Source organism: Artemia franciscana, unplaced genomic scaffold (genome assembly GCF_032884065.1).
Source record: "Artemia franciscana unplaced genomic scaffold, ASM3288406v1 PGA_scaffold_52, whole genome shotgun sequence".
NCBI classification, from domain to species: domain Eukaryota; kingdom Metazoa; phylum Arthropoda; class Branchiopoda; order Anostraca; family Artemiidae; genus Artemia; species Artemia franciscana.
In genome coordinates, this window is record NW_027062693.1 from 1,172,635 (window position 1) to 1,188,293 (window position 15,659).

At 36.8% G+C, this 15,659-nt stretch overlaps 1 protein-coding gene across 1 annotated transcript in view; it reads left to right on the forward strand.

Moving 5' to 3' along the window:
- LOC136041967 (methyl farnesoate epoxidase-like) overlaps nucleotides 1-15,659 on the forward strand; it is a 40,308-nt gene that overhangs the window by 24,264 nt on the left and 385 nt on the right. Inside the window, exon 7 of the mRNA XM_065726785.1 lies at nucleotides 3,994-4,135. Coding sequence (XP_065582857.1) covers nucleotides 3,994-4,135 — 142 coding nt within the window. The remainder of the gene's footprint in view (nucleotides 1-3,993; nucleotides 4,136-15,659) is intronic.

A 15,659-nucleotide genomic window follows, 5' to 3' on the forward strand; every position in this document is an offset into this window, starting at 1 on the left:
TTCGGCCGATACTTCTTCAACTACTCTGTTCAAGGTGTTTGAACTAACTGGTATTGATGCGTTTGAGAGAAAGTGTCGCGATCCACCTCATCAATTAGATTTCCATTGTGGATTTAGACGACCGAAGCCATTGTCTTCTGCTCTAATATGGTAATTGAAGCCGATACTTCTTGATTCCCCCTTGGAGGACTCGATTTCAATCGGACCAATTCAAGTGGTAACATTTCTTGTATTTCTTAAAGGGGCGTAAATTGTTGTATCATTAAGGCTTTCTGTAAAACGCACTCTCTCGTGTTCAAATTTGTCGGAAGATTCTTATTCCGAGATCTAAGGCTGGTACCCCAAGATATAAGAATCCCTGTAAAAAAGGAACCTTCCAAGACGCAGTACCTTCCTCTTTTCTGTTTAATAGCTATGATGTGGAGCACCAAGAATATTGCCTGTGTTCTTGCATATAAAATAGTAGTAATGCCTCTCTCGGTTCATATGCTTGATATCCTTAGCATCTTCGAAGTATTGAACAGTTTTCTGAAATTTTCAGGAGTGTACAAGATAAACACCTAAGATTTGGTCTCGGATTTAGCACTGGGAAATGTGAAATCTTCGATATTTACTGTGATTCATTGTTATAACAGAACTGTGCTTCAACTAGTATTTTCTTGATTCTCTTTTCAGTTAATTAATTTAAAAAACTTTTCCATAAGCAATCCCTCGCTCTTTGCGCTAAAGTTTGACTCTTTGCCACAATTCTACTTTTTAAAAACAATTAAAAACTATAGCGTAAAGAGCAAGGGATTGCGGAGGGGACAACCCATTTCATATACGGAGTAATTTCTGTTCGTTTTAAGTTTCAATGTCGCTCCTTACTTTCATTTAAAAAAACTATTTTTTTTATTTAATAAAGAAAAGAGTCAAACTCAAAGCAAGCCGAAATTAACTTCAGTTACAACCCCTATGCCTTCTCGAGGCCAGTATATAATTTGTACTTTACTGAAAAAACACATTTTAAATGTTTTCACCTTTTTAGCTATAATAAATCAAATATTATTAAGACTTTAATCAGTATCAGCATATGCATATTAGACTGAAAATTCATTTGTATTTTTTATCGTAAAGTTTAAATTAGCTGTTGTAATTAGTCAAATTAGATTTATGGTTGTAGTAGTAGTTGTAATAGTTGTAGTAGGTAATAAGCAGTAGTAAGTTGTAAATAGTTGTAGTAGTAGTACCGTGAAAGCATTGCCTTAATGGTCAATAGATCATCTCCCTTATCATTTTCTGAAAGTTTCAAATTAATATACTCAGTCATTCCTGAGCTACGCCATGTTACAAGCCATATACGCATAACATGTTTAATTTAGTTTAAACTCCTGTTAACATTCCCTGAAAGACTCACCTAAATGCCCTTTGTATTTTGAGAAAGTAGTAGTCAAACATCCGTACCTTTCTCAAAAACATATACTGTACGTAAACAATGAACGAATTGCCTAACTTACATTCCTTGCCCTGGGGGCCATGGGGGGAGGGGTTTACATCTCCAAACGCATAGTTTCTGAGCCTTTCAACAATGGTGAGAAAAAAAAATCGATGTCTCAAAATTCTGTTTGGAGTGTTTTTGGGAAACGATAGGCGTGGGGGGCCCAGTCACCCTCAAATCACTTTTGACTCTTAAAAAGAACTCCATAAGTTTCAATTTCAAATCAAATAAGCCCTACCTAAAGTTTATAAGACCATCCATTCTGCAAAAACCTTATATGCCTCCAGGACATAACTTACAACCTCTTCCCTTGGGCTCTGGGGGTTGTGTTAAACCTGGAACTGTTGTTTAATGTTCTTTGGACTGTTTTGAACAAAATGTCTATCTCACAATTTCAAACAGATGTGTTTGGTGAAAATAGGAGTAGTCGGAAGGGGGGGGAGTTGCCCTCCATCACTTTTGACTCTTAAAGTGGAAGTAGAACTTCCAATTTTCAACCAAATGAACCACCTCGAAAGTTATTATAGTAATTCCTTCCATAAAAGACTTCAATGCCCCCAGGGCATAACTTACAACCATTGCCTCCAGACTTTGAGGCTTGTTTCACCCCCAAAAACCTTGTTATAAGATTTTTAGACTATTTTGTGAACAAACGGCTATCTCAAAATTTCTATTGGATGCATCTCGGAAATATGATATCTTGGGGGAGGGGTACCTGCCCTCTGATCACATTGACTCTTAAAAATGACACTAGATATTTTGATTACCAATCCATTAGGCCCCCTCCGAAGTTTATATGACCACCCTTTCTGTCAAATCCTTATATGTCCACAGGGCATTACTTGCAATCCTTGCCCTGAGGACTATGTGTCTGGGGGGTGTCATCCTCAAAGACATAATTTCCAGACCTTTCAACTATGTTGAACAAAATTGCTGTCTCAAAAATATGTGTGGGGAAATGATGGGCGTGGGGGTGCTTGTTGCCCTCTGATCACTTTTGACTATTGAAAAGGGTACTAGCCTTTTCAATTTCCAATTCATTGAGCCCCTTTCGAAGTTTCTACGACAACTTCTATACGAAGTGCCATGGTTAAAACAAAAACATTCACCCATCACCATATCAATATATTTTACATGCCCCTAATTCAAAAGTTTTTACTACTTAAGATAATCAAAATAGCCGTTCATGCTTCTTTAGTTTTGCTCAATAACTGCTTCAATTCACTCCATGGGCCCAAAGTTCAAGAGAAGTTCAGAAGTACGGAGTAGCCCCTGCTATTACCCTCTGCTAGTGCCTCAGGTATAATTGAGTTTGTAAATAATGCAAGATTTACTTAAGCTCAGTTTTGGTGGGTTTAATATGTCAGTTTGTTTGATTTTCTCTTTTTCTTTTCTGTTTCAACCCAAAAATCTCTTAAAGTAAAATTAATGGAAATTAAGAAAAAAAAATCTTTAGCTTGTACTTAGCTTAACTTTGTTTAAAATGAATTATCTCTGGAGAACAATTCTTTCATTTGTCGTCAACTTGACTTTTGCTGTGGCTTTGAACTGAATATTTCGTCGGGATTAAGTTTAATATAAGAAATTGTGTTTTGCAAGCGTTCAGTTGGGCATAATGAAATGTTAAAATGTTACATTATTTTGACAAGCATTTAAAAAGACAATGGAGATAAATGGTTTATTAGGAAATGACAAAATATGGCTACTATCAACTTTATTCGTGTTGAAATGACTTGGTGTGAGGATAAAAAATTAAAGCAGTTTAAATAAGCTAATAGTTTTAGTATTTTCTTTAAAGTGAAAATTGCTAAATTTTATATAGATCCTTGGATACGGAAGGCCAATACACAGCGGACTAAGTTTAAAGTGAAGTTATTTTTTCCCAGGATGTTATCTTTTGTTTTTCTCGGGGATATTATTGCCTCTGCCTGTCTGATGGTTTCCATGTTTCTTTCATTGATAAAAAAAATCTGGAACTGTATATTTGACAACCGTGTTGTACTAGCTGTTATTGAAACTGAATTTTGGCGTCGAATTGGTGGGCAACTTTCTTGCCAAATTTCTAAAATACTCTCGCTGGAGTTTTGTTTTTTGTTTGTTCTAATTACTTATACAATCTACTTTTTATTTCTTTTTCTTAGTATTTTTTACTATAGTCAAAGAACAAGAAAACAATAATATTTGTTCTGTTCTAAGATGTTTCGCCACCATAGTCGCCCGTGGGTTGCACCAGAGGTACCACAATAAAGGTAAAATTTCGAAATTGTTCATCAAGAAGAACTTTTCAATACTTTGACCGTTTTTGTCTTGGGATTTTACCCATGTAGCCGCCCACCACTCTGTGAAAATTTGTCTAAGGGGAATCATGCTTGTTAAGTCTATTGAAATTTAGTCAGTATGTGTGACGCTATACTCACATTTGGAACATTTTTGATGGTCCTTGTAGGAGAACTAATCACAAGATTGCAAGTAAAATCTACTTGGAGTGCCTCTAATTATTACTTTCAAATTTTCAGGGCTCATCAGTGCTTTTTTCAATGTATAGTATTCACATGGACAAGGCCTATTGGGGTGATCCAGAATTCTTTAGACCTGAAAGGTTCGTAAACTCAGATGGAGCTGTCAAAAAAGAACCAAGACTAATTCCATTCGGCTACGGTAAGTAAAGGTCTTTTGTTTACATAAGAATTAGCTTATAAACCTTCCCAGTTGGGGGTATGAACTAATTCTCACTTTAGAATCGAGAACATATTAAATCACTCCTATTGTCATAATATCTTGGTTTTTGAAAAAGTTCACCTGAATTAAATAATAGCACTTAGTAAAAAGAAGTCGTAATCTGTTTAGCATAAGTTAATATCAATTTAGCACCTGAAGCGAGGATTCATGTTTTTGCCATTTAATGGACAAAAGCTGTAAAAAGTTTCACCGACTATTCGGTTAAATAAGAGGAAATATCAATCAACAAGGACAGTTCGAGGGGATTCGGCTCAATTCTTATGCTAGACCACTTGCTGCACTTGTTTTCCAGCCAACAAGTCAGTTTGCTTTAATTTTCTACTTGCTCCAAGCGGCAGTGCTGTAGGGGATTGAGCTAACTGGAGTGCGTCAAGTAATAAGAAGCATCAACACAAATGAGCAGTTCAAAAGGTATTCGCATCGGTTGTCTGCTCATCGACCTGCAGGACGTGTGTCTCAGTCAACGAGTGAAATAGTTTGAAATTTTTGCTCGCTAAGAGTGGCAATGCTATAGGATGTTGTGTCGACTAGAGTGGGTCAACTAAGAAGAAGCATCAACCAAAATGAACAGATCACAGGGTATTTATCTTGCTTTCTCTGATCAACGACTTTCCAGACGTGTTCTTAAGTCAACAGGTGTTATTGTTTGAATATGTCGTTCTATCCTTTGTAATTGTCTTTGTATTGACAAGCCCAGAAAATCTGTGATTGATCAGAAATTTATATTTACAGTCACTAAAAGACTATAAAAATCATTCTTCCATGAAAATCTATGAAACATCATATGGTAGATGTCACTTGCGCTGTCCGGCTAGCAAAACTTCTTACCACTGTTTGGCTTCATATTTATGTGCTAAAGTTGGTTCTTCATTGTGAAAATGATATTGACTCATGCAGCTATTTTTGAGTGCCAGAATCACTCCTGTTGAAGCCGTCGCTATGCCAAAAACTGGCTTAAAAAGTTACGTTTCCATTCCACCATTTTGGTGTTATCTATCTGGCTCACGCTAAGTACATTTCACTAACTGTGAGAAGATGCAGATGGCGCATCGTCCACCAGTAGAAACAAACCGACACAAAGGAGACTTGGATGCTGGGCAGAGAAAAATTAAAGGAAGAGGCGTACGGGGATTTGCTATTTCGGTACTTGTTACAAACCATAACAATTGTCCCTCGTTAAAACAAGTGCTTGAGCTAAACCTGGTGAAAATCAAGATATCCAGAACACCTAGAATACCGAGTCTGAAGAGATTCCCCGAAACCCCCGTGTGCCTCGTCTGGGACAGCCCGCCCGTTCGTAAGTCGATCGTATCACATAGGCCCACCATGCCTGATTTCCCCTTTGCTAACTGTCGATCCCTTTTTAATAAGATGGAAGATTTTGAAATCCTGCTCCATAGAAGCAACATAGCTGTTGCTACTGTGACGGAAATTTGGAACCTCGATGAGGCTACAGGACGAATTATTGGATGCAACTCATTTCCAAGAACTCGAAATAGCCAAGGCTACAACAGGCTCGGTGGTGGTGTAGGAATTTATGTGTGGAAAGACATTTCGTGTAAAGTTCTACCTGAACTCACAAATCTAGATCATAAGGTTATATGGATAATGTGCGAAATCGCGGGATTGTCTCGTCATTTTTCATGCATGATGACGGCATCTGTATATTACCCTGAAAGCGCACAAAATAAGCGTGGCCTAGCTTTCTACCTCCAAACAACGGTTGACACACTTAGAAACCGGTATAGCTGTCCTGCTTTTATAATTGCTGGTGATTTTAACGAGACAAAGAAAGCTTGGCTGGCCTCCTATCTTTCTCTTAATCAGATTGTGAACATTCCCACTCACTTGTCTGGCAGTAACCTCAATCTTATCATTACAAACACTGAGGATCTATACCACCCTTCAACATCGCTTGGACTGGTAGGCTTATCTGATCACTACGGCCTGTTTCTCAAAGCCAAGGTTTCTTTGAGAAAAGTCAAGCTTTCTTGGATCACTACTAGACTAATAACTGACTCTGTAATCCGTGAATATGGCCGCTGGATTGCTGAATATAACTTTCCAGAGGTTTTGACGGACGTTTCTCTTGAGAAAAAGGTGTGCGTTTTCAGTAAAAAATCGTACTCCAAGTAACCCCAAATATTTCCAACAAAGACTGTTTAAAAGTGAATACGACAAGCCATGCATTACATCCACTATTAAGACCCTGATCCGTGAACGCGAACCTCTTTAATCGAGCTGCAATCAAGGAGCGATCGTAAAGAAACCTAATAGTTAGCATGATCGGAAATGCAAAATACAAGTATGGTCGTGATAAAACCCACCCCCTACTCAAAACTGAACCTGCAAAGTGCCACCGCTCAGTCAACGCGATGAGTGGAAATGTTTCGAAAACCAGTTTCAAGATATCTGACGATAATGGGCGAATGCTAGGGTCCAGTGCCGTTAATGCATTTCTCACCTCCATTGGTATCACTTTCCAGCCGTTACCCCCAACGAAGGTACAATAGTACTCAGTGAATTGGAGGTAAATAGTGAAATCAGGAAAGTAAAGACAAATGTCTCTCTTTTCCCAGGCGCAATTCCTGCAAAGCTCATCCGTGAGTTTGCGTTGTTCCTAGCCTTACCACTCTCGGTTCTTATAAACCAGTGCTTTACATCCGGGACCTTCCCTAGATCGTAGAAAAAGGTCCACATCCGTTCAATGCCAAAAGTGAAACCCGCCCAAGTCATGTGATTATATCGGAACAGTCTCCCCAATGCCATTCCTAGCAAAAGTTGTTCATCTTGCGGTGGCTACTAGAGCAAGAAAGTGAGACTATCGACAAATACCAATATGGCAGACTCCCAAAATGCGGGACGTCTACATATCTAGTCAGAATGCATGATCAGATCCTGAAGTGGCTTGAAAAGCAAGACTGTTTTGTCGACCTAACAGCCATCAACTTTTGCAAATCTTTTGATCTTGTATCACACCTGATTGTCTGCCAAAACCTGAAACGAATGGGCGCTAAATGCCAATTGCTAGCCATTGTTCTTGTTTTCCTGTCTGAAAGACAGAAAAAGTATTTGGTTTACACGAAGAGGACTGTGATTCAGATTGGAGTAAAATAACCTGCGATGCCGCGCAAGGGACGAAACTGGTAGGAATAATGTTTCTCGCCATCATCAACTACTTGCTGGTAGAACATAACGACAGATACAAATGTACCGACGATTTGTCGCTCTTACTCACTTATTTTCTTCATGGCAATATCCCCACCAAGCAATTCCCCGAAATCACTTTCGATCTACTAAGCTCACAGTGCTCTGATACGAAATTGATTATTAACTCTGTTAAGTCAAAAAATACTTATACTGAACCCGCCAAAAAGAGATTTCGTTCCCCCCTGAAGTTCCTTTCCCTTTTGTGAGTGAGGAGAAAATATTAGGTGTCTTTTTTTCACATAATTGTACCTTTACTACCCATGTTAATAGTGTGACCCTTAATGCTAACGTATCTCTGCAAACCCTTTCAAAAATGCGTCCCTTCGAGTGTAACGCCCACAGTTTTCTTTGGGCATACCTGTGCTACGCACGCCCCATACTTGAAGACGCCTGTCCCGTCTGGGGCTCGTCAGTATTAAAAACCGCCTAGAGATCATCCTGAGTAATAGAGACATTTCCTACCACTAAGCCCTGGCAACCCTTTAACTCCAAAGTTCCGATAAGGCCACCCAACTCTGTTTGGGTGACCTTATCCTGGGGTTTGTCAAAATGCAGCTGTCTAACCCTGCTCACCGTGACATTTTACCCCCAGAAGCCCCGACAGTCAGCTGTACGAGACAGAAGCTAAAACTTATGCCTGTGCGTGCTCGGACAAACTGGTACCAGAACTCTTTCGTCCCCTTTTTACGTCATTATATAATAGTGCATAATAACATATTTAGTATGTCAACATCAAATTAATTGTTGTTTAAATATATATATATATATATATATATATATATATATATATATAAATAAGTTGTCTGTCTGTGTGTCTGTCTGTGGATCAGGTGACGTCATGTTTCTGTGTCGGCTGACGTCATGAAGTTAGTTGTCGTCATTTTTGCTATGACGGTGACGTCATTAAAGATATTTAAGACATATATGTTCACGTAGAAATCTATTAATGTTTAAGTTTAAAATGACTGATGAACTTGCAATGGCAAAAGCCGATGAAGATGCTCAAAGAGTCTATGCCAAAAAACTTGCTGCTGATAGAGAAAGTCAGAAAAGAAAGCGTGCCGAGGAATCAAAAGAACAGCAAGGAAACAGGCTTGAGGCTAAAGAACGCAAAACCGCGCAGTTAGATGAAGATTGACCTGGACAGCGATAGTCAAAACATATCAAAACTGAAAATGATAGCGATGATGATTGGGTTTGGGATTTTGACTTGGATAAGGTCATCAATGCCTACCAGATTTTAGTTAAAAAAACAAAGGTTCGGCGATATGTATTTCATAGTGAAGCTGAAAAATAAAGAAGAAAAAGAAAACTGAAAAAAGAAAAAATGTAAAAAACTAAAAAATACTAAACACAAAAAAACACTAAACAGAAAAAACACTCAAAGAGAAATTATAGACCGGGACACAAATGACGACCGGGACAGAGGGAATATAAATAACGACCGGGACACTCAAAGAGAAATTACAGACTGGGATACCGGGACACAAATGACGACCGGGACACAGGGAATATAAATGACGACCAGGACACAGGTATTTAAGAATATCGTTCAAAGACAAATTTTTAATTGTAAGAAGACCGTTGAAAGAGAAATTTCTAATTGTAAAATGACTGAAGAACCTACAATGGCAACGGTACCACCATCGAAGTAGATAACCAGTGGGTTGTTCCATATTCCCCATTAGTGCGAAACGTCAACCCCAAGTCAAATTCGTGCATTGTTTGGCATCATTTTAACAACTTGCTCTCCATCAGCTCCTACAGAGTTATGGGAAAAATATAAGTCAAAAATGTCCGAAGATATACTCCATCGAAAACAGTTAGAGACGTCAGATATGACTTTTGATTTTACATCAGAAATTTATAAATACACTTTAGTTATTATAGAAGATTTGTGCGTACGTATGGCAAACAAACCTCTTCAGGATTTGGGAATGCCTTCACCTAACCGATTCACTGCTGTTTCGACATGTGTAGAATTGGATCGTGAAAAAAGTTACAGTACGAATGATCTATTGTCGTATGTACAAAATAACATTTCCAAGTTAACGTCGGGACAAAAAGACATTTATGATACGATAGACTCAATTTCAGGACGTATAAAACTACCTGCTGATTTCTGTAATTTAGTGACGTCCAAAAATGAATTGATTGAAAAAGTATTTCCGAATATTCTAAAAAATTTTAAAAATAATAAATGGCTAAGTGAAAGAGTGATTCTCGCACCCAAAAATATAGACGTCCACGAAATCAACAATATTGTTTTGACCAAGATTCGAGACCAGGCAGTCCTTTACAAGTCAGTCGACACAGTTTTGGAACCAAATGAAGCGGTTAATTATCCATCTGAATTTTTAAATTCCATAGATCTTTCAGGGTTTCCACCACACGTGCTACAACTAAAAATAGGCGTACCAATAATACTTTTAAGAAATATCAACCCACCAAAGCTTTGCAATGGCACGCGACTTGCCGTAAAAAAAACAATGGAAAACCTAATAGAGGCCACAATCTTGACAGGGCCTTTTGAGGGTGAGGCTGTTCTTATTCCTCGCATTCCCATGATTCCAACGGATCTGCCTTTTCAATTTAAAAGATTGCAATTCCCAATTCGATTAGCATTTGCAATCACCATTAACAAAGCTCAAGGTCAATCATTAGAAAAATGTGGTATAGATCTTAATACTGATTGTTTTTCCCATGGACAATTGTGCGTTGCATGTTCGAGGGTCGGTAAACCTGACAATCTATTTATATGCAGCGACAATTGGACAGCGAAAAATGTTGTATATTCGCAAGTTTTACGCAGTTAATTTGTATTGTATCTATCTATCTATCTATCTATATAAAAACGAGTTGTGTGTATGCATGTTTGTTTGTTTGTAAAAAGAGCGTTTGCATATGACGTCATTATTAGTACATACGGCTTTGTATATGCACAGACAATGGGAAAGCCAAGAATGTTGTATATTCGCAATTTTTACGTAGTTTGACTCCTGCAGACGAAATGAATGCTTGCCTGAAAAATTCTAATTTACGGGCACACGTAAAAATATTAAAATTAACTACAAATATGTGTGTCCGATTGCAAAACGATGACTCTGGTCAAACATTTTCAGATCAATTGCTGGCAATTGGAAACGGAAAGCTCCCAGTAGTGGGAAAGCCAAAAATGTTGTATATTCGCAATTTTTACGTAGTTTGAAACACATATATAAATCTATCTATATTCACAGGTGGGACACAGGGACATAACTACAATGGCGCGTAACTAATATGGCGCGTAACGACTTACGCGCGCGGGGGGGCTTGGGGGGGCGCGAAGCGCCCCACCAACTAGGTGTTGGGGTGGCGCGAAGCACCACCCCAACAGCTAGTATATATATATATATATCTCTTTCTCTCTCTCTCTTTCTCTCTCTCTCTCTCTCTCTCTCTCTCTCTCTCTCTCTCTCTCTCTCTTTCTCTCTCTCTCTTCTACACTCAGCAAAATAATGGTGCCCAGATAAAGTGCAGTATAGATTGCGCCTATGTATAATCTTTTTTTCTCACCAGGCGACTTTGTATGGAAAGAGTTTTCACAGAAACTTTGAAGGGGCTTATTTGATTGGAAATTGAGAATTCTAGTGCCCTCTCAAAAATTCAAAAGGGAATAGAGGACAGCCATCCGCCACCCACTTCCATCCATTTTAGTTCCTTCAAAAGCTGTAAATCTTGCAAGCTGCCCACTACAAATATATGAGTTTTATTATTTAGAAACGGGGGAGGGGGAACTTGATGCTGGATCTCCAATAAGTCTGAGAGTATTCAGGTGAAAATTTCTGGGAATATTCAGGGGGATGCTGAACTAAATGATAACACCTAAGTGCATGCAGGTTATAAAAAAGGACGCGTCTGCAGTACCTCAGTAGTAGCTAAAGGAATAAAGTTGAAACTTTAGCGGTATGTTGCGTAAAATAAATCAATTGACACCATCTTCTTCCATGTCGTCAAAGGGGTTCATCTTCAATATCTCACCAAAGCTATGCTACTAAGTTGAAGTTTTCAGAGATTGTTCAGACAGATGTTGATCTAACTAAAAAAAAAAAAAAATGTGTTCATTTTGTTAAAAGGGTGTCTATGGAGTATCTCAAGAACGACTAAGGGTGTTAAGTTAAAGCTTATTAGGCATTTTGAGGGGATGTTGAGTAACCGAAAAACACTGTGTGTCCAGGTTATTGAAAGGCCGAATTTGTAGTTTTTTCAGGTGTGGCTAAGGGTTCAAGTTAAAAGCTCTATGAAGGATAAACAATGTTTTGAAAAAAAATGTAGTTGCATAGATTATTCGCATGATATATTCTTTTTTATCTTGATCTGCTTAAAATATTAAGACACTTCAACTAAAGTTTTAGAACCAATGGAACCTCAACTGGAGATAATCTTATAGGATTCATTTTTGATGTCCTATTTTTGTTTCTGTTTTTTAAATAATAAACCGAAATTGTTTCTTAAGCCACTAAAATCAAACCAGATTCATTTTAAACACGAGGTTTCAACATGATGGGGGGGGGGTAGATTTATTGCTTTATTTAGATTTATAGATATATTGCTTCAATTAATCTATTGCTTGAAATAGCAGTTAAAACTGCTTAGGTGGGCAATGAAAGAACCGCTAACAATGAGATTTTTCTTATATTGAAATTAAGCTAGCAGCAATTTCAGCCAATCAAATTTTGTTAGTAGAATGTTATGATTGTCTAAAAAACTCTGATTGGCTCAAATGTTGTATTTGGCCGTCCTATTTTGTTTCTGTTTTTTAAATAATAAACCAGAAATCGTTTCTTAAACCGCAAACATCAAACCAGATTCGTTTATACTCGAGGTTTCAACATGATGGGGGGTTAGAATGGTTTCAAGTCTATAGAAGGACGAAATTATGCAGATTTTAATCCATTCATTTAATAACATCCTCCATACCCATCCATCCAAATTTTTATAGTGCAGCTATTAATAGAACTTGTTGCAAAAATAAAAATTTGTCCAAAATATGAATAACAGGCGAAAATGAAAAATCGAAGAAAGTTTTATGAATATTCCTTTCATTAACCAACACAAAAATAGTTTTAATTCAAAACGAGCAGAAATTAATTTAAAATTTTTTTTAAATTAATTTAAAAAATAAAAGAAGCTTCCCACAGAAAAGAACAAACTTGCATTTAAGGAAAGACAAGCGAAAATTAAGTCAAATAATGAAGAAATAATGAAGAATACTGTTTAAATGAGACCCAAAACGAGATCCAAGGTATTACAATGAGGAATCAAGTTAAATTTAAAACATACAGAAATTAGCACAACCAGTAGTAGGGCTAACACTCTAAGCCTTCTAAAGATCTGAGCGTCAGTTGAGCTTTTCTGAAAACAATTTCTTTGTCATGCTGTGTATTTTTGTTTGTCATAACATCAACAATAAAAGAAAGAAAATCATCAGGAAAACTATGATTATTGAAAATAACTAACGAATGTACATTCATAGTCTAAAATATAATGATATTCATTCTGAAAGTCTCAGCAATTTTTATTTATTTACGTTATAAAATAGAAAATATGTAAAGTGCACTTTGTTTTCCGTAAATCCAAATGACACTCTTGTCTTTAAAATGCTTAGAGCCCTTAGCCCTACTCCAGTTCTTGGTAATTCCTGTTTATTGTAAGTTTGAATTGGTTATTCAGGTAACTTCTGCTCTTTTGGGTCTCATTTTATTCATTGATAATGATTTCTGTTCTTTTTAAGCTTGAATTATTATTTGACTATTTCTGCTCATCTTTGGTTTAATACAGCTATTTACTTTTGCATGAAAAGTTTCTTTTGCGGGAAAATCCTTTCCAAATTAATTTGACAATAAGAGACTTAGGCAAACTTCATTTTACAGATTTGGCAGATTTTTGTGGAATGTTTTCTTTTAGGATTCAAGCAAGAACGAAATATGCTAATACATTTTATACAGAGGATATATGAAAAAACTAAAAAGTGACAAGTTGGTGAAGATTTTGTTGAGTTTGTTGAGATTACAACTTTGTTGAGGTATGCCGCTCGTAAAGATACGTTTAAAAAGTCTAGCAGGTTGAAGCAGCGAATGATTTTGCTCCAGTCATGATCGAATTCCCTTACCTTAAGTCAGGTAAATGTTTGGCTCTACAAACTTCTCCATTGGATAAAACCAGCTCCCAAATTGCATAAAACTCCCCCATTAGACAAAACCCGCTTCCCCATTGGACAAAACTTCCCCACTGGATGAATGGATGTTTAAATCAGTTCTCAGACCATTTTGACTAGATATGATGATAAAAACCTGTTAAAAACTTTCTTTCACAAAAATGGGCAAACAATTGTCAAGTCAGTGAAATACAATAAGATGGTAAGCAGATATATGTTTTGTTTTCAAGATGTAACTTTTTCACTTTTCGTGTAAGACGGTGACTCTTTAGCAGATTTTTTTTTCTGGCTAATTAGAGTAAAGCCAAGACAGATAGGGGAATCAATCCGTTGATTTTTGAATTATTATATTTGAATCATGGCTAATTAGAGTAAAGCCAAGACAGATAGGGGAATTGCTCCGTTGATTTTTGAGTTATCAACTGGGCGGAAGTGATGAAAGACTTTAGAGCCATGGTTGATTACAATAAAGCCAAGACTGATAGTATCTGTGAGAGGTAAAGCTGGCATAATTTTCTTAGAGTCGTAAAAAATGATTTTTCTCCTTTTTGATGATAGTCTATCATTCATCCTTGGGCAGAACTAAGGTAGATAGGCATACAGGTTGGGCAAGTCAAATAGTATCTCAGTATCTTGAACTATTTGAAGGCCATTGGAGACCAAAAATGATTCAAAGACTTATGACCAATCATGTCCACAGAACTTGATGGTATGTGGGCGGCTGAGGATGTTCTTTTTATATGAAAAATCTATTATACAGCTGAGCTACTTGCCGATTGGTATGAACTCGCCTACCTTTAATCTCCATGGTCATCAGAAGTTGCAAAATATTTAAAATCAAATTTTACACTTAGAGATGAACAATGAGAATAACTAACTTTCCTCTATAAAAAAAAAACATCTTATTTGTGCTCTATTTGTTACAATTGTCATTGATCGCATAGATTAATACTTAAAATTGTACAACCATTCATATTAGTGAGGGAAAGTTGAACTTACTCGAAATAAATCCCCATGGTAACACTATACTAGAATTCGGTCAATTGAATGGTTCGAAATCAAATAGTTCATGATAACGAATTGCAAGTAAGGAGTGATAAGGGCTAATAATAACCAAAACTCTAAAAAAGGAGAATTTTATAACAATTAATCCATGGAAAGAATTGGCTTTTTATATTGAAGCAAAATATATGAAATTCATTAACTATAAAGCTGTATATTAAAAACTAATAGCCTGAGAACACTTGCCTGATTCTCAAAAAAGGAGGAGACACGCCCAAATAGGCATGTGATTCTGACGAAAATCACACCATTATATTCAGCATGTCAGAGAGCTCTGTTGCATAGGTTTCAAGTTTTTATCGACACAAATGGAGAATTTTGATTTTGGCTCAGAACAAAGATCAAGTTGTAGTGTTTCTCCTTACTTTCAGTTGAAAAAACCTGTTTTTTTCAATTTAGTTTATCAGAGAAGCGACATAATAAATAAGATTCATAAATCGTCACTACAGTCGTGGGAAACTGTAATAACTAGTGTAACTGTAATGTGTTGCGGCCATTACGATCCTGAGCTAAGTTAGGGTTTGTGTGCTCAAAAGAATTTTACGTGGAAATTAAGTTGAGCCTGAATTAATCGTCAACATCATCATGACGATACTTTTAATGAATTTTTCATTTAAAAATTATGTAAAATAAATATTTTTTCAAATTATTGGGAAGGGGCAATTTTGTAGTTTTTCAAATTTTTACCGAAACAAATTCACATTAAAAAGCAAACTTTCAGAAGCTGGGGGGGGGGGGTGTACAAAATCTAGGAAAGGATGAAAAAATCTGTAGAGCTATAAAATGTTTAAACGGAAAAATATTTCGTATATTATAAAAAAAGGATAGGCACCCTCAGTCTTTTTTGTTGGTCGAAAGTGTTCCCGTGGATATTCAAAAGATTCAGGATTTAAAATTGAATTATCAGGAGTTCAGACATCACCCTTCCACCTCATTTACTAAAAACACCTTTTTTCTCAAGTGTTTGCTTATGTT